The 20,825-nt window shown below is 35.8% G+C and overlaps 2 protein-coding genes across 3 annotated transcripts in view; both read right to left on the reverse strand.

Annotated features, from left to right (window-relative positions):
- Window positions 1-3,802: 3,802 nt before the first annotated feature.
- LOC145686743 (protein maelstrom homolog) overlaps window positions 3,803-20,825 on the reverse strand; it is a 42,258-nt gene continuing 25,235 nt past the window's right edge. Inside the window, exons 2-3 of one of the 2 annotated variants that reach the window (XM_081760376.1) lie at window positions 20,583-20,780; window positions 3,803-10,978 (exon numbers count right to left, since the gene is read on the reverse strand). In XM_081760376.1, the coding sequence (XP_081616502.1) occupies window positions 9,306-10,802 (1,497 nt within the window). In that variant the 5' untranslated portion in view covers window positions 10,803-10,978; window positions 20,583-20,780 and the 3' untranslated portion in view covers window positions 3,803-9,305. The remainder of the gene's footprint in view (window positions 10,979-20,582; window positions 20,781-20,825) is intronic. The other variant, XM_081760377.1, reaches the window with a different exon arrangement.
- On the reverse strand, window positions 11,974-12,564 carry LOC145685610 (uncharacterized). Its single transcript, XM_081757999.1, has one exon. The coding sequence runs from the start codon at window positions 12,562-12,564 to the stop codon at window positions 11,974-11,976; it is 591 nt and encodes a 196-aa protein (XP_081614125.1).

Below are 20,825 nucleotides of genomic sequence, written 5' to 3' on the forward strand. Positions count from 1 at the left end.
TAAAGGCCTGAGTACTTAGTCGAACTCTATAGTATGGCACTAATCACGCATCAAAACGACTCTGCATAAGGCCCTTACTGTACAGTCTAATGCTATTATATACAACTTCAGAAGGTAGAGGTTTGTAGTGAGTCCAGAAATGCTTAGACGCATATGAAAACCTTTCTTTGAAAAAGGATATGAACACCTACATTTCAACTTCAGACTATTTACAATGGAACATAGCAAAATGGTGGAATTTTTCCACTTATACCACCCATTTGGAGTTCCATACTGGTAGCACAGTATGTTAAATGAAGCAGCAACGTTGTGTTTCCTTGGGCCCTCATTATATGTATGTTCCCCTTGTCATTTTTATGTACCGTAGATGCGGGCTACTTGGACCCAATTTTGCAACAAATTCGTTTTTTCGGCCTGTTTTCATCCACGAAAACTTTAAAGTTATTGTCATAGCCTATATTAAGTGGAACTACAGACTTTATTGCACATATCGAGGACAGTTTCAGTTACATATATTGAAAACAAAGCACAGGCGATTATTGTAAAAAATGGGTCCAAGTAAGACTCGCGTTCGGGCTACTTGAACCCACCCCCATATTTTCCTACAGAAAACCATTGAAATCGGTTCTGAGACTAAGTAGGACGTAGGTGTTCCAAGAACAACACTTTTTATTTACTGCAAACCACAAAGAGAACATGTTAAGAGATACAATCAAATATAATGATTGTAATAGCTGATTACGTTTTCTTCTACAGCTGCACGAGCCCTATCTATATTAGCAGCGAATCTAGTCGTTGACTGGAGGTGCATTTTCTAAAATAACTTCACTCAATCTGGACTGGGAAGATTGTCTTAGAAAGCAATGACAGTTCTCCCATGCATGGCTAAATAGGACTTCACAATAAATCTGAAATCAAGTTAATTAACGAGGAATCCGAAATCACAAACTTTATCAAGATGACTAGTGAAGGCTAATTCTTCTTCTTCAGTGAACACTTTCAGATGGCCCGGATTCTGCCTTGACCTATTCTTTAATATTCTTTCTATGGTGGAACGACTTATCTTGAAGTGAACTTCTGTTTCTATTTGCGACATTTTCCCCGACTGAATTGCTGGTAAACATTCTTCAAGCTGTTATGAAAAATCAGCATATTTTCGACCTGCAGCCGATCTTTTATATTGATGTACCATTTTGTACCGGTATCCTTCAGGAAACAATGAAAAGTCCTTACTTGTGTGACACGTGACAACAGACCTTTATTTTTCATTGATAACAAAGGATGGGGTGGGATAAAGATAACAAAAGATGTGGGACAAAATATCCATGTTTTCCAGGTCATATGTACACACTTCATATACTGTATAATGCAATTACGCACACATCTTATTGTATGTGAGAAAGTTTACCATGTCAGTTTCATTAACCTATATGTAACTACTTATGTGTTTACTTAGCATTGGTTCCACTTCCTTGCAAATAGTATCCACACATAAAAGTTTGGCGCTCAATAAATACATTCTTTTCGTGAACGACCTTTCTCACCAATGCTGCTCAATCGTAGCCTACCACAGAACTAGTTTCAATGTGTGTACGCCTGCATTTTGATCCCATCTAACGGATCTAACTCTGAACTAACTCATTATTGCATTGCATATGGGACTTTAAACGAGATTTTGGTATGGGACCAAGTAGCCCCTTAAGGGTCCAAGTAGCCCGCAATTACGGTACTCTTTCGTTCCGTTCGAATAGCCGGTTGAAATGGCAACATTTCTACATTTAACACAAACACCTTACCCCTGTAGGGCCCAAACGACTGATATGATTTTAAAAATCCAACATTTTAGACAGAAAACTATTTCCAATATTTTCTTCGCATCTTTACTCATAACGGAGCTGGCCTACGGCCGACTTATAATACATCCAGTACATGGTATTTAAAAAATTGACAACGCATGTCTTTTTAAAATGCTCTGCATAGTAAATTAAGCGAATCTGAAATAGCCTTTTACTCTAACTTCATTTCAAGCCCAAATGTTATATTGTCTAATCATGGTTCTTGTAATACGTCCTTCTAAAAAGTGTGTACCCAAACTTTTGAAGACTGGACTATATACAAAGTGTTGAGACTGATTTTCTTACGCCAACCACAGGTGAAGTGCTAGCCTCCGGGCGTGATAGTACGTAAAGGGTTTCTCATCACTTGGCTCTTAGCTTATATGGAGTGTGGGTTGTTCGCGAGTGAGACAGTTGTTTATGGACGTCGCATAACGGTTTTAAAAAAATACACAGATGAGTGTCGTGCAGCTATACGCGATAAAGTTTTGTGTTAAATTTGATAAGTCTCTCGGAAGGCTGCTTTACCGAAAGTACAAGTGTTCTTTTCGGTAGCACACTACCGAATCTTATAAACACTACAGTGGTTCGGTTCCTGTTCGTAGCGCCATTTCTAACAGGTCCGGGTCGTGTTCCTGTTCGGGCGCCATTTTTGTAACATTGTGTATCGTAACCTATTCCGAATTTGAACCGTAACGTTAAAATTATTTTAACGAAGAGCAGTGAAATAGCAAACCGAAGATGAAATAATGGTCTTTTTTCTATTAAGATAGGCTGCATATTAACTAGAAAGCCAGCCAAGTCGCGGCAGAGGATGCGAAGAGATGTGCATTGATTGTCTCAGTCACCTTTCTCTAGAACAGCGTTTCCCAACCTTTTTCAACTTGCGGCACACTAAGGATGTTACTTGAATTCTTGCGGCACACTTAAAGATATTATTATTTGTAAATATAAAACACAGAGGTATTTTTTCTGTGACTATTGATCTTCTTCTCACAGTGAAGAAAGCTCTATCATTGGTTTTCCCCCGTGGTAAATCATTATGCTTATTTTTCATTCTAATTTAAAAATAGAAAACAATTGCAATGAAATATTTGACTCAGGTTTTAAAAATACGCTTTCTTTTTAGAAACACTATCCAGCCTTTCATTAAGAAAGATCACTAAATAACGAACGAACAAAGAAATCTCTTTTACTTTTAATACACAAATGTAACTAATTTGTCGAAAGGATTGAATGATATTTTAAATTTTCAAGTTACGAAATAGTCTGCAACAATAAATAAACAATAATGGTCATAACAATGATAACAAATACTTTTTTCAACATTAGAAATGTACAGAACAGTAACCTGGTATGCAACTTAAAATTGTAGATTCATAGTAATGTGAAATACAAATATATATATTTTTCCCTACGTTTTGCAATTTAATTGCTATAAAATTAATAATTTTCTTCGATTTTTCGGCGGCACACCGGTTGGGAAACGCTGCTCTAGAACGTGCTCAAATGAATATGCGGTACAAGGTTCTGTCGCTGATCCCCATTAAACATTTAATAATCAATCAATCACAACAATCGAGGATTTGTTGCATTGCTCACTGGATTGAATCTTAGGTCGGTCCAGTTCTATGGTCAGTATACAACCCGCCCTAAAATATTGAATTCTTCACAATACTAGTGACACGAATTTCTGGTGAAATAAACCGTGGCAAATCTGCCTCATCCTTCCTACAGCCCTCACCAGCTCGAATTATGCTTTCAAGAGTACCATTTTCGGACAAACAACGTCGAAACTGCAGTGACAAGTGGATTGAAAGATATCCCCCTTTAAGATGTCTTGGCGAATTACGATGCATGGCAGAAAAGGATGCTATTTCTGGGAATTTCAAGTCCATGTAAACGTGTCTTGAGATGAACGAATTTTATGGAAGCAAGAATGTAATACAAGGAAATATAAAGATGCATTATGTATAACATATTAATTATTTATTACAGTTTTACAAACAGACATTGGATAAACGGTTTGATAAATTTCTTGATGTTATTCCGTATTTCATCCGATGTCATATGAATGAATACACTTTTTGGACTGTTTTTTCCTAACATAAAAATATACATTTTAACATACAACATAAAAAATATATACTTCAACATATAATACAATTCAGACTTGGGTTATATATAAAGTATATAGTGGATTTCCAAGTTGTACAATACAGTTACACAAATATTAATATCTTCACCTAAGAATACGTAACTTTCGTAATGTAACTTAGGATGAAACAAGACTAGTTTTTACCAGTCAGTATGTGTGCCACTGTACCTAACATGGAAGATTTAAACTAGAAAAAAAAGAAACTAATGGAAACTTATATTTCGTGTAAATTGCTCCCTTCAATAATATTACACGAGTACAAACGATATGAATATCCTAAAAAATATACATACGATAATCTTGATTGTGGTATACAGTTAACTTTTCAATATACAGGGTGGCCCAAAAGTAGGTTTACACCCCTGCATTGATCAAGTGTAACATTCTAGTTTATGGATGTATTTGCTTCGACTGTTCCTGGTTTAAGTTATAAGTAAAAAAAAAAAAAAAAAGTTAACAACAACAAATAAAGAAACTAGGTCTACCTGTTTGATAACAATAAGAAATGATATAAAACAAAGTGAGCTGATCAGCACGGGACTGTATACCTAGTTGTTTTGGGCCACCCTATATATAGTAAGCAGAATATTTAAAAAAAATTCGAAAGCATGGAAAACAAAGACAAATAACTAATAAAGAGGTCCTCACAATATGAAGAGTACCTTATTTATGTAAATACTTAGGCCTAACTAATTCATTCCTCATTTCACCAAGGTCAGAAACTTTGATGCACACGAATCTTTAATTTATCCTAATATTTTTTTTTCAACGCCTATAAAGGTGTTATTTGCAGTCGAAGATATAAATCCATTTCTACCCCACAAGTGTTTACTTGAATTAAGCTGTTTTATCTTCTTATAGCCGTAGATATCCTTTTAAACTCCGCGTCACTCGAATTCGCGTATGGCGTCAGCCAATAATCTCGCACTGCGCTGTTACTAAACCTTCAATGACGAATCTAATCATTCATAATTATCCACAAATACGAACACAAATCAACTATGAATGATTAGATTCCTTCCTGAAGGTTTAGTAACAGTGCACTGCGAGCTTATTGGCTAATGTCATACGCCAATTCGGGTGACGCGGAGTATAGTTGATTCACTAATGATTAATTATCTGAATATCCGATAGATAAAGTCCAATTATTATCTACACAATATCTAGAATTACATACATAAAGATGTGGTACTATCCGCTATTTGTATTTGTTTTTCAATTTTCAATGCTGATAATTATTTGTATACTTCTTTTACCATTTGATTACATGTTTCTTTATAGTTGAAATATGCACATAATGTTGTTATAATAGTAAGGTCGTCAAAATTCTTGTTTTCGTTTGTAAAACTTGTTATTTAAGTCTTCTAGAAGCTGCTTTATCCTTGTTTCTCAGATTAAGTTTCCCTTGTTTTAAGAAATTCGTGATTATATATGATAATACTTTTTCATTATTAACGTAAGTTTCCTAATCTTTATATATATGTGTTAATCAATCTACAGAATGTTTTTGTCGTATTTGTTTGTATTTGCATGAAACTTTGCTTGGCATTTCCGTGTTAGTCTATAACTTCTGTCATCGGTTAGTAACTTTTCAACATTCTTGGGGAGAAAAAAAAGCTGGAACCAATGGCATTATCACTCCTTTCTAGAGAAGGTTTAAATCTAGGATAAATAATTTTTAAAAATTCAAGTGCATATAATTTGACTATGGTCAAATAAGGAAATTAAACTAAATGTACGGCACGTGTTTATATTTGATTCTAGAATGGACATATTTAAAAACCTAAAATAATAATTAACAATAAAATGAAATTTCACACAAAAATACTTGTACCTACTCGAAATTACTAGACAGTAATACAAACAATGGGTAAATAAATCTGAAAACTACAATTGTATATAAAATAGACGTTAACAAAACAGTAACTTTTCTGTTTATATATAGGGAACAATATAACTGACTCATTGTACGAAGACCAGATTTGAAGTCTCCATAACGGTTTGTATTGGTAATTCCGTGCGCACTATTAGCACACGATGCGCACTGTTGTTGTTCTATTTTATAACTTGACTGGATAAACTCCATTTCATTCGGAGCCTTATACACGGCTTATGGTTAACGTCAAGTACCTTCTGCGCTCTCCCTTGCATTCCTACAGTGAACTATATAAACTTAATCACTTTCTTATGCTACGTAAAATAAATTGGTTGGTTACGTAACTGAAATAGTATTATCTGTAATAACAAATCTGTCCAATATATTAAATGTTCACTCTGGAATGCATACTTCCTCAGAACTTCTACTCATTGATTTTAATCTTTTTTGTGCAAAAAATAGTATTTTATACAACACAAAACTGATTTTTAAAAACAAATAATTCGTTAGAACAAAAAACAGATAAAAGGAACTTAAAATATTTTGGCAGCGCATTTGGTATATAAACTTATTTTTTCATAGTAATTTGAGGTACCTTTTACACAACAAATCTTTGAAAATATTTGTTATACATTTCTTTATCTTTCATTGAGAATAATTACACAAAATATATGAACAACACATTGTTAGAGAAGCTCAGCTGCCATAACTTACTACATCATTCCATATGTAGTAATGCGTAAAGAATTCACCATTTACTTAACACAGGAACAAAAATATATAGTCATTTTCTGTCATTTATGGTTCATGGTAACCAACATAAACATGGCTTACAGTCATTATGATAAATGTTAACACCAAGACTGCAAACAGTACTACATTTGTTAATTTTTCTAGTGCGTTTCATACACGACAGTTGCAGTTTAATTATATGTACTTAAATACGAGAAGTATATGCTTGGTATTAAGTACTTCTAACATGATTACTGCGACAAATAGAGAATCGCACTCTATCTGAAGAATGTATGTTGTATAGAAGCATGTAATCAATTGAAGTGTGAATAAACAGATCCGTCCAAGCGAGCACAAAAGAAATGGAATAGTTTCTGTGTTGAGACGCTTGGCTTATCTCCGTGCAGTCCAGATATATCACCCTGTAACTAGGGGCCGATAAAGAAAGTGACATCAGTTCATTCCAAAGCTCAATAAAATGTCATCTATCTTATTAAATTCATATCCAACCACATCCTTTCTACCTCCTGTACTTGTTTCACGCAGTTTCTTGCTTGTCTGCTTTTGCCTGACTTGAAAAGAGTCTGCAGTTGCAAAATGCTCTATCAACCAATGGCGAGTGTTCTTTCACAGACTATCATGGCCTTCTTTTGCTGCATTTGTCATATGTAAATGCAAAATTACATGTATGGTACAAACAGTAAATATATATAAAAAATGTTTGACAAGTATTTCCAACATCACTATAAACGTATTTCTTAAAACATTTTTTTAACTTCATTTTAAAGAAACTTATAGAGCACATGATGTTCTGTTTTACTATTTAAAAAAAGAAAAAGAAACCTACTTCATTGGCTTTATCAAGATGAAATGACGTTAAGAAATTAAAGTAAAAGTTAAGGTAGTAAAGCGGTTATATGGGTGACACACCAATTAACAAAAAGGCTATTGAAGCAGTCTATTTAGCACAAAGGTACTGAAACAGTCTATAACTGAGATATATATTAGCACATATTGCTGCTCGCGTAACGTAATTCCAAACAGAAATAAGTAACGAACAAAAGGATTCATTATTTGCGTGCAGATCTACTATAGCTTACAAACGTTTGTATATATTGAGAACTATTCTAAGCTCAGACAATGAAAACAAAACCTGAAAAATTTTAAAGAAAAAACTTGTCGTTGATTCAGATAAATGCGATCACAAACTCAAAAAATCATATAACTGAAGGTAAAAGCTTCACATTCTGGGAACTCATAGTACAATGACCACCTTGCTCCTTATTTTTATTACTTAAAAAAATTGATTCACAGTTGTTTTATTTCTATATTTTCAGTTTTAAAATATAACATGTGGTAATTGAGGTTATTACTATTTTGAGTTTCTATATGCGTTTTATCTAATTTTACACTCAAAATGTTTCCACATGACATAATTCTCAAAATAATAACAACTTGACCAATACTCTCAACTGAAGAAAACTAAAAACTGTAAAACCATAATGTCATACCCAAAAGTTTCCGTGTTATGTTCATACAACTTACTTAACACTTATTAGATTTTACGTCCATTTATTCGTCACATATTGTTTTGTTTTTACTACGGCGGTGTAATATATATATACAGGGTGTTTCAAAACAACACCGACAACGTTTGGGACATGATTCCTGACACCAAGATAAGGCAAAAAGTATAGACCAACCTGGGAGCACACAGGCTTTCTTTCGGAGTTACAGGCTGCCGAAAACATGAAAATATAATAATAATAATAATAATAATAATAATAATAATAAAATTAAAGGTTCACAGCTCCAAAACTATGGGATCTACCGCAGACTGATTAAAACTTCACTTAGGAACTAGTATATATCCTATACAAATATCCGTGTTTAAGAATCCTGCGGTACTTTCCGCAACAATTTTTAGAGGCAGTTGCTGGGTACTTTAAATTATATGCCCGTAGCCAAACTCTCTCTAAAAAATTATTGCGTGAGTACCTTAGGATTCTGAAATAAGGATTTTTGGATAGGGCATATGTTATTTCCTAAGTGAAGTCTTAACTCGACTACGGTAGGTCCCATAATTTTGGAGCTATGGGTCTTTATAAGTTCATAGCCTATACCTCCGAAAGGAAGCATTTGTGCACCCAGGTTGGTCTATACTTTTTCGCTTATGTTGGTGTCAGGAATCACCCCCCAAACGTTGTCAATATTGTTTTGAAACACTCCGTATATATTTGAGCTTCACATTGGTCTTGCTTAAAAGATACTATGAATCATGTCTGAAATATTACTTATCGTTACCTAATTTGATAGTCCCTTGCAATTAATGGGCAAGTAAATTAAGTTAATGACGAACATTGCAGACATTGGCCACTGTTTCGCTTTATTTGCTAAGGACTACACCATCGTAAAGACTAATTTTTACATTGCATTTTGTTTTCTTGAAACTTAAAAATTAGGCAAATCCACATACTTCTCTTATGTGGATTTTCTCTGCTTATTATTTCTCTGTAAATTGTCACTTATAGTTAACTGTAACGCTAAGTAAGCAAATAAGGTAAGCATCACTGCATCGTATTAATTTATCATAAAGGTAAACTAACAAGTGCGAAGTGCAGTCTTTACATTTTTTTGATACAACTGAACCACCGTAACTAAGGAAACAAAGCATTATCACAGTTACCGCTCAACGCAGTATTGTTTAATTCATATGTAAGTTCGCAAACTGTGCAGCCAAACCGCGGCCTCGTCCAACAATGGGAAAATTGTCGCTACATGTGGCAGGTGGCCTTCCAACCCCAGCTCCTCGACCCGCTACAGCCATTGGTAGCTCGGGCTCACGACCAAATCCTACACCTCTGCCACGAGCTATGCCCTGCGATACATTTCGATCACCATAATCATCATCGTCGTTCCTTTCTCCTTGTCCCACAGCACCTCTCGAAGCTAAAAATGCTTCCTGGGCGAATCCTTTGGTCATCGGCTTACGCAACGGCACAAAATCTTCATCATCATCATCATCATTTTCGTCGACAATAAAAGTAGTTACATTATAATGAGGATTCGAAGTTTTATTTTCCTTGCCACGGGGCGACGCCTTCTTCTGAGATGCTCGAGAAGAACTCCTCTCACTACCCTCTCCATCGCGTTTCTTGGCTCTATCGATATCCGCTTGGGGAGGAATATGGCTACCCGGAATTAAATCAATTCCTGCCAACGCACAACAATGATCAGATACAATATAGCTCCATCGCTTAACGAAGGACTGACTACAATAAGGGAAGCTGTCCAATTCTTTATCATGCCACGAACAAGCTATTCCACTCGTGTAGAAGAACACGTCACTTTTTAATTCTAACTCAGCAAAACTTTCGGATGGTATTCGATCCTTATTTTCAAAAGCTACTACTGATTTAAGTTCAAATAGCAGCTTGTGTAAAGCATACACACGGAAGTTTTCCGGGTCATCACCTGTTATATCACAAAATTGTTGAATAACTTTAGTCACACATTCAACGCAATCTGAAGTTGTGAACAAAGGTGGTAGGTGACCAGCATTTATTCCCATATCGTTGCCGCTAATGAATTCTTTCATCTGAGTTAGCAGTCTCCCGTAATCACTTTCTCCTCTATCAAGAGGTGGAATCTCAATCTTATGAGTATTTTCAGCAAGTTCTATCGCTTCACGCTTATATCCAATTGGCAACTGTCCACAATTAATAAAACTATGGAACACTCGATTTATCCCACTTTCAAGAGTGTATTCCAGTATAGCTATTTCACACGGATAATACTTATCATCAACGGTTCGACAATGGTAATTGATATGAATGAAATAAAAACTATGCTCAGGCAGATTTTGTGCTTCAAAGCTATGTCGCACCTCGTTGCGGATGTCGGTGATCATCTTTAATATTCGCTGTTCTTCCTCCCTCTGTTGCCTTTGCAACTCGGCGAAAGTAACGCCAGTGGTCGTATATTTATTTTCTTCATTGTTTTTTTCCCGTGCTTTGTATTCCTTCGCGAGTTGCTCGTACTTGGCCCTCTCTGCAGGCGGCACATCCTTCCATAGCGGAGCCGCTAACTCAGCCACCTTGTTCATTGGTAACTTAGTACGATTCTTTCTATCATATTGTTCCTTAAATTCTAACATAAAAAAATAATATGCATTCTTCGGTGTCTTCTTTTTTGGTGGCATCTTGGATCAATAAGATACAACTGATATTTCACTTTGAGCACAACAACACTTCAACACGAAATATTTATTCTATTACATGAAATGCTGAATCCCCAGTGTTCAGAAAAGAGGGCTGGCCTGTGCAGTTTAGCCAAACACACACACAGCGGAGTTCTTCAACCTGTTAACAAGAGCACCTGGAAATAAAGTCAAACGAAATAAATATACCTTTGTTCAGCAAATGTTTGCACAACATATATTTAATTCATTCTTTCCTACATTATAATAATAATAATAATCATACTAATAATAATAATAAAAAACCCATTCAATAAATAACCTAAAAAGTTGTATAAAAATAAACTTTGACACAGTTTTTTTTTTTTTTTTTTTTTGTGGTGTCCTAGAACTATTATCAGATGCATCTGGCACGCCTGCCTCGCGGACGGGATGCTGGGAATCAGTGTAACAAGATGGCAGCACCCTTGCAGGCTTGCACCAACGTGGAACAGCTGAGTGTTAACCCATGCCGCTTTCTCTAAGTTGCCGGTTTCAAATTTTCACGCATAAGATTTGCGTACGTTTGTTCGTGTGTATGTATGTTCACCTTTGCTGCAATATCACTCACCGTAATACGCCTGTTTTCCCGTATCAACTCATCAGCTCTCGCAATATTGTTCTTCGTGACTGCACAGGCGGCTAGGCTAAAGAAGACTGTGATGATGAGAATGAATGAAATGGGGAATGGTGAAAGTGGGTTGATTGAAAGGGTTTATATGGGCGCGTCGACATCGAGGTCTTTTGCACCCTTCTCTGACAGGAAAAATGAAGTACACAAGAACAAAAAAGCATAGTATCACAGATATAATAAACTAAAAGCAAAGTCTGGAGTACGTAAATGGTGTTCGGTCATTTACGAATTAAAATGTCATAGCATTCAAGAAATGTGCAAACTCGATACACAAACACAAGGACGGGTTAGTACACAACAGCATGTTAATCATCTCTGCCGGGGCAGCTCGGCAATAGGTGCACACACGTGGGGCAGCCCATAATTAGTAATGAATATGACAGTGCAGTAAAGAAGATAAAAGCAAGGAAATGCTATTACAAGCATAAAACCACCATGAAAAAACACAAACGGTAGATAAAAGCAGAAATAAATTAATTAAAAGAAATGTGAGAAATGCACTCACAGATCACGCAAGACGTGCAAAAGCTGCAAGTAGGTGAAAACTTTCTGGATCATCTGGACATCGTCTCCAAGCAAGGTAGACAGATCAGCTGGTAAGCCAAGGCGGGCTCGCTCAGGAGCAAGAGGAACACATTCCACAAGAAGGTGACGGATGGTCAGGAATGCACCACACTGGGTGCAGGAAGGCGGGTTCTGACGACGTAACAGGTAGCCATGGGTCAGATGGCTGTGCCCGATACGTAATCGTGCCAATCGTCGTTCTTCCAGTCTTGAAGGACGAGAACTCGTGGCCCAAACACCAAGTCGCGGCTTGACAGCATGCAATTTATTCTGAAGGTGCTCATCCCAGTTTGTCTGCCAGCGCTGAAGGAGAAGACGGTTGATTACAGGGCAAATATCAGAGCTGGGGAGCGGTGACGGATACTCAGGTCCTGTAAGGGCAGCTTCTTTGGCAACACGGTCAGCACGCTCGTTCCCTGGAATACCAGCATGGCCAGGCACCCAACAAAATTGGACATCGCAACCTGCAAGTCGTAAGGAATGGCAAGAGAGTAGAATTTGCTGAACTATAGGGTGCACAGTTGACATATCCGTGAGACTATGTAAAGCGGGGAATGGTGAAAGAGGGAGAATCCCGAAAAAACATGCACACGGTGTATGTCCGCTGCTGAGATTGAACCAGGGACCCCATGCAGTAGAGGTGAACACTGTACCATTGAGCCACCGTATAACGATACGATCATACGATCATAATGGTGTAATAATATTATCAACTGTACCTGTTTTATGAATATGATCAGAGGCGCAATAATTGAGCAGAAATATGTATATTGAAAAAGAAAAAGTTTCTTGATTAGGTTGTCAAGAAAAAAAAGATTATTATTCATAAGGGTGGTTGTCGTGAAGATATATAGTTGATGTCACGAAGAAATATATTTGACATATTTTTGTGATGTAATGGTTTCCAGTAGTCATCTTTTGAAATAAAAGAAGTGTAAGGTTTTAATATCTCACATAGTCATGGTAACTTGTTATTAGTATGATGATTATTACATATAGTTAAATATAGATTACGTTATATTAAATGCAAAACAACTCGTTGTAACCGCAGCTCCTGAGATATTAAAGGGAACTGGATAAGTGCTCAAGAGTGAAAATATACGAATTCAAAAGTTCTTGCATGTTTCTTAATAGTTTAGGGACGCCTACTTGAAATCAGTCTTCCTTGTCAGAAAGAAAAATTAAAAAAAGCTAATCTTTATTTTAAAACAACTGAATTTTTATTACTTTCCAATATATGGAATGACTTATTTGACAAGCGTGAATAAGGATTATAAACTACACCCATCTACTACGTCCAGCCTGTTTATATGCCACGCCAGTTTCTAAACTACTTAAAAACGGCTATCAGTTTTTCTTCAGAAAAAAAAGGCCATTCGAAAAGTCACCCAATCCTATGATTGGTACTGAATTACTTATTTGACTAAGCAAACACAAAAGAGGCTTACAAACCACACTCGTCTTCTACGTCGTCTGTTTATATACCACACCTTTCATAAACGGAACGATTGGTTGTGTATATGCCACGCTAGTGGAAACTATTTATGAATGACTATCACTTTGTCTTCAGAAAAAAAGGACGCTCTAAAAGCCATCCAATCTTATGACTGCTACTGAATTACTTATTTGCCAAACACAAACGAAATTTATGAACCACGCCCGTCCTTAACGATCACCTGAGAGTTTATATAACCCGCCCGTCTGTATAGTATAAATATTTTAGATTTTGATAAAATATACCTTACAATCAAGGACATAATAATCAATTAACAACTTGAAAAAATATCTCATTATCATCTACAAGCGCAATTAATTATACTTTGAGACGGACCATAAGAACAAACCAACCAACTTGTGACTGAGTACAAAAATACACTAAAATAAAATATAATTTTCTTTGATTCAGGAATAACCAATAATTTCTTTCTACGGACAATTAAGTGAAATGCTTCTTTCTGTGGTAGATATTCTCTACAATGATCAAACAGGTATATTTCTAGATTATCTGGACATTACGCACCGTTTATCTTCATTATTTTGAGTTAGACTTTAGTGGATATACTTTGAACTGTGATTATTTTCCGTGTTGTTTAGTGTCTGAACACCCGATTTCTACTTATAAGGACCATGAATCCTAAGTTAAATCTGGATGAAGCCAACCTCGACAAGAACTGGGATTTTGCTATAGCTTCATTAACAAATCTGAGCTACATTTAATGTTAATCCTACATTTGAATTACCTTTTCCCGTAAACACTCAAAGGTGTTATACAGAAACAATAGGCCCTGGAACAGTTGAGTATTAACGATTTTCTTTCGGGGGACTATACACAACACGGGGACGCGAGGGGAGGACAATTGCCCACCTGAGTTTGAGTATATATTTTAATTTAATAATCCTTGTAATAATCATTATATCCTAACAATAATTTTTTAATACTTATGTCTGATTTTGCGGAAAAAATTAATCCGAGAATATTTGCAATGTTTTCGATTTTTTTTGTGAAATGTCTGACCAGAGTCGTAGAGAAATCAATTTATCCTTTTTGGTTTTAGGTCTCGAATTCTCAAATCAAGATACTGTGATACGTTTAAGCTACTTCCTTCCAGTTCTGTAAAGGTGTGTGTGTGTTTCGCAACCACTAATTTTTCCCAATTCAAATATACACAATTATTGAGTTCCTCTGTTGTGGTATAGTGCGAAAAGCGCGTAAGAAGAAATTTTTCCATATACTAGCTTAGGTTAATAACTACTGTGCGGATTCCCTGTGAACGCGGATATCATAAGTAGCTGCTTTTCTAAAAATGCAAATGTATACAGTTTATTGTTTACCAGCAACACCTATCAACCAAAATCCATGGAAAGGAATAAGTCAACGTACATGTTAACTACCTAACAGCGCAGCATTTGACACTGACGTAAAACCGGTGTAGGAAATACCAATACATTTTACTGCAAAAGGCAAGAACAAATATCCTTGCTAGGTCTTTCTATATGGAGGATGAGTGCTTCCTATAATGCAAATGAAAGGATGTCTGGTATAGATGTTTCTGCAATGTCAGAGTAAGAATACGAGAATACTTTAAAATATATGTGATAACGAAAATGTATAATCTTGTTAAAAGATATAACTGTGGGTAAATGTATTTATAAAGGAACAACACTATAACTGGCCCTAGAGCCTGTTGTGTTGAATAAATAAATAATAAATTACATTTAACTTTTCATTTTAGTTTGCCCACCAACAAGCTTGTGGTTACACAAATACCAATGCTCAAATGTAAAGATGGTTATGGTCCTTGTCCTATATTGAAATAATGTAATTGAAAGAATTCCGTTTTTAACCTGAAATTAAATGGTCACAACAGTTTTAAATCTAGAAATTGGCTGCACTCTAGCGCCATCTATTGGCGTCAAGGCTAGCAACACACGTAACGACACCTATTAACTATTATTAGAAAATATAATTAAAAATATATTTAAAAAAAGTCTCATAAACAAGTGTAATAACGAAAAGTACAATAGAGAAAAAGTAATTAAAATTATACTTTTAGAATGTACTAACTATGAGGCTGTACAGACCGTCTAAGCAGGTAGTTGGTACTAAATATATTCATATAGAGCTATTACTAAGTGCCGATTTCATAATACTGTCAAGAAACAGAACTAGAAGTACATTTAATAAACTTTCATTACGACAAAAACAAGATAGCTTAATTTCGCATAAATTTTCGTTTTCTAACTCATATAGTAGCCAAATGGTACTCAGGTCCAATTTTTAACCATTTCGTTCGCAATTTTAATGCAAAACAGCAAAAGCGTACGAAATTATATATATATATTTCTGATTTAATGCTATGAATGAAACAGCTATAAAGAAACAAAAGGGCAAGACAAGGGAGTACTGTTAAAATTTTCGTTTTCGCTACTGAACTAGTTTTGAAGAAGTAAGCCCTTGCAAAGAAGTGTTTTCTTTACAGATGGAATAAAATGTTGAAATGAACAATGTCTGTTTCTCGTCAATTCTACAGACAATCTTAAGTAATATTGTTTTAGTATGCAGTAGTTGTATTCATGAGAACGTAACATATGCTTAAACGGAAAAGGTTTACGAGGTTTACTTAGCTTTAACTGTTAGTGCGATCGAAAGTAAGAGAAAGCAGGTCTTATCATGAAGACAACGATATACCAGTTTTCTGTTGCAGAAATAACTCACTTCAGTTGACCACGGATGCATCGCATTTCTTAACATTTTGTGCAGGAAACTGCGATGCAATAGCGCATAAATAAAACGCTGGATACAAGGTAAGGTATTTTTATCTTCAATATTAAAATGTATCATATAGCCACTATTAGAAAATATCAGTCTCGTAAAGCCTTAAAACCTGTCATTACATTTTTTACTAGATATTTGTGCAGACGGTAGAAACCTTTCATAATCCACCAGAAGTTTTGGAGCACGAATGTTACACTTTTAATAGTAACTTCGGTAAATCTGCACAATATATAGTTACGAAAATGAACTGCAAACTTTAATGCATGATAATCCTTATTCTATTCCAAAACTGTTTCGATGCACACTACCATCTTTTTCAATCAATCAAATCTTTATGCTTGTCCTATTCAAATCCTTATTTACTTGTCAGTTTTCTTACTTCAATTGTACAGATCAACTAAATTAGTAGACTTGTTTCCTAAATACTAGACACTGTAGATTTAGTAATCCACATTTTTTTGTTTAATCAGTAGTCTTCTGACTTCTAAATTTTCATCACTTGAATCATATTGTTCCAGTTAAATATTAACTAACTAACTAATTAACTAACTCTATGGCCTATGGGACCCGGAGCACAAAAGCTCTCCACTGATTTCTAGCCTTAGCCAACTGGACCCAGTTTCTACTTTGTACTCCAATTTCTGCGAGATCCATCTTAATATTGTCTCCCCATCTGCGCCTAGGTCTTCCTAATGCTCGTTTTCCATTGGACGTTAAAACGTTGAAAACGTTCCTACTTTCTTCCATTCTGGCTACATAACCTGCTCACCTGAGCCTCGTAGATTTGATGACTAACAACGTTTGGTAAGCGGTGTAAATTATGTAATTCCTCGCCATGGCGTTTCCACCATTCCCCATTCCCGTTCCTCTTGGGTCCGAATATTCGTCTTAGGATCTTGTTCTCAAATACTTTCAGTCTGCGTTTTTCCCTTAGACCAGTTAATATTAGGTACTATAAACAGAGAAGGAATAATATTAAATATGTAAACAGTATTATTTACATGATTTCTTGTGTAACCACAGATTCAGGTACTGCCATGGGATGGCAGTTGGCAGGTCACTTCTCAAAAATTAACTGGTAGAAAGGAGACTTTTTTTCTTTTCAATTTCGATGTAGAGTACTTCAGATATTCTTTTCTCTAAATATGGTTGAACATGCAAGAGAAATGGAGGTATCGAAACAGCCTGTTCGCTGCTGCATTAAGTCGTTGCATATAACGGGCATTTGGGGATAATGCCGTGAATGAACGCATCGCCAGGCATTGCTTTCAGAAATTCCGTTCGAGTGATGTGAGCCTTTCGGATGAACCTCGCAGTGGATGACGAGGCCCTGAAAGCAGCTATCGAGGAGGACAGTAGTCTATCGTGTGAAGAACTTGCAGAAAGGTTCCATGATTCCGATGAAACAGTCCGACTCTCCTGCATGGGATACGGGTCATATAAGTTAAGCAAGTAGGTACACCACACATTGTCGGCAGCCAACAAGGAACAACGAGTGACAACCTGTTTATTCTTGCTTACTCTGCACCTGAACATATCCATCTTCGATTGCTTGCTTACTGATAACGAAAAGTGGGTCCTCTATGACACTCCGAAGCGTACCAGACATTGGTTGTCGCCACGTTACCCTATTCCTGACATCTCAAGACCACCTCTGCACCCATGAAAAGTTATGCTCTCTGTATGGCGGAATTGTCGGCAAGTGGTGAATTATCATCACTGCTGACTTCTACCCTCAGCAGCTGCAAAAAATGCACCGTGCATTGCAGCACGAGTCGGTATTGGTGAATAGCAAAGGTGTGCTGGTTCTGCACGATAATGTCCAGCCACATATGATAAAGATGATCCGGAAGACCCTTCAGCAACTTGGCTGGAAGACTGCCATTCGTCATATTCACTGGACCATGCCCAACTTATTACCACCTATTTCATTCCCTCGACAACTACAACGAGGGAGATCCTTGGTAAATGAGGGAGACCTGCGGAACGCACTCAGACACTTCTTCCCATCCACGGCCGCCGAGTTTTATCATTAGGGCATTGTGCAGCCACAGGAACGTTGGCAAATGATGTTGGATATTGATGGAGATTACTTCGAAACCGAAAAGTATGAACATCCACTGTATTATAATCTTTGTTTATCACTTGTAACTTTTCTGGTTACTTCGTACATCGTTTACCAAGGATACATAAAGTTGGCATTTCAATTAGGCCCATTGTATCAGGAAGAAGACATCCCACTCTTATAATACTTAAATGGTTAACTAAGTACATAACCAAAGACACCATGAAATTAAAATATTTAGTAAATACTCGTAATTTCAATGATGTAAAAATGGATCTCTGAATGCAGAATGCAGAACTACTAACAAGAAAACAGAAAAACCAAATATGGATCAAAAGATTGCGATCTTGGGCAAATTTGTCTTTGGATCAGGGACACAAAATTTCTGAACGGACCCTAAATCAAGTTTTCGTATTTTCTACGGAATAAGCACATCATACTGAGTTAACTGATAGTTTGGGTTTGGCTACACTATAGTAGTTCTCCAGATATAAGGCACTAGCAGCGTTCACCCCGCTTCGCTGGGGTCACCCCGGAACGCAATAAACTTTGTTACTTAGATAATTTTTACTTTTTCGCTTTCAAGTGATATGATAAAAACCATAGAAGATTGCAGTAAATGTTAACATTATATCGCCTGTCATTTATGTTAACCCGCCGAGTGACACGGTCATGTGGGTTGCATATAAATACGGTTAGATTTAGCTATGATGAGCTAACAAAGTATTTCTACGTTATGGACACTTGAATGGTCAATTATCTCAAGACACTGGTAATTGAAAATTAAAGTGATATGATAAAAACCATCTAGGGTCCAAATCTTAATAACCCCCCAAAAATGAAAGAAATTGGTTCAGCCGTATTAGCGTGATGAGCTAACAAAGGATTTGTACGTTCTCTTTTATATATATAGATACAAGAAAATTTTTGACTGAAATATATTGAATCTTTTGATCCAAAAATAGTTTCAGTAGAAGATGAAAACTAATTTGAAAGATTAGTGTTTGAAAATTTGTTTATTCACTAGAAAAAAAAAAAAAAGAATAAAAAGTTAGATAGGGGATGGTTAAGTGATAAATGGGAAGCAGTAACTTCCAACTTTGTACACCATTGGCCAGGGTTGGCAAAAACTAGGGTTTTTATTGAAAAAAACCAAAAACCCGTTTTTTTGTTTAATCCATTTTTTTTTGTTTAAATAATACATATGGACAAAAATACGTTTGTTTCGCCTTATAATTATTATGCAACAACCGGGTTATGCCGGAAGGGATCACATAAGTTTAAAGCGAAATCCAAACCGCTTTTCGGTTTACATTCGAGATAAATTGTCCTTCATTTGAACTCGAAACTGGGATTAATTGGCCACAAATGCGAAACGCCTGCCCGCCGATTCACGAAGGACTCCTGATAAAAAATACGTTGTACTGATCTTTACATACTTGTTAATACAATTGTCAAGAGTCATTTCAGAAAGACAAAAAATAAACAGTTGCACAAGTGAAACCATTATACAGAATTACATATGAACAATTTCAAAATATTGCAAAGCACAGAAGAACTAATTTAGTCCAAGTTTAGTTCACTACGACTTTTATTAGTCCAAGTTAAAGGAATACAACGATTTAATCTCCACATTAGCAAGAAAAGTGAATAAAGATAAGAAAAGTTAATAAAGATACGAATTATTTGAGTCCACTTTGGCTCTGACCCGTTTATACATAAATAGATACCAAAGATATTTCTGATTTCAATAAATGTCTCTCGTGGGGTTTGTATGACCCCTTCCAAGAAAAAAAAATACGGCATTTCGATGTATTTTATCAATGAAACAATATTTAGATTTTTTCTTTGATTGCAATTGCATAATAATAATAATAATAAGCTATAAAAAATCAGAAAAGAAACATTCATAAACTTATAAAAACAAGTTGCTTTTGTAGTATAATCTCTTTGATTAGTGAATGGGGAATTTAGGTCTGAATATAATACGAATAATATACGGGAGTGAAACGTGATAACCCACAAATGTGTGTTCATCACGATTTTACGAACATTTATACTTTTACGAACATTTTTAGTTTCTTGGTGTAAACCGTTTAAAAACAGTTGGTTTAAGCCAGCCAACCCTGCCTTTGGCATAACAATAAAAATATTAAGACGAGTTAGCAACCTTCCACTAATGAACAAAAGAATTCGCAAATTTACCTCATATATTGTAACCTGGGTTTACACAATTTGACATGTGATCCTTGGTTTTGATGAAGTGTCTCCAGTACTGCTCTATCCTGGTCAAGTCCGTTCCTTTTATCTTCCTGACTTTTTCCTTTCTTCTCTTTTCATCCTCCGTGACGAAAAGTCCACAAGAGTGTCGAAAGTGCAAGCGATATTCCGGAATTGATGAATCTGTAAGAAGAATGATAATCAGAATTTTCTAGTGTGCCATTAGAA

The sequence above is a fragment of the Thermobia domestica genome, chromosome 5 (assembly GCF_964235325.1).
Source record: "Thermobia domestica chromosome 5, izTheDome1.hap1.1, whole genome shotgun sequence".
Lineage (NCBI taxonomy): Eukaryota > Metazoa > Arthropoda > Insecta > Zygentoma > Lepismatidae > Thermobia > Thermobia domestica.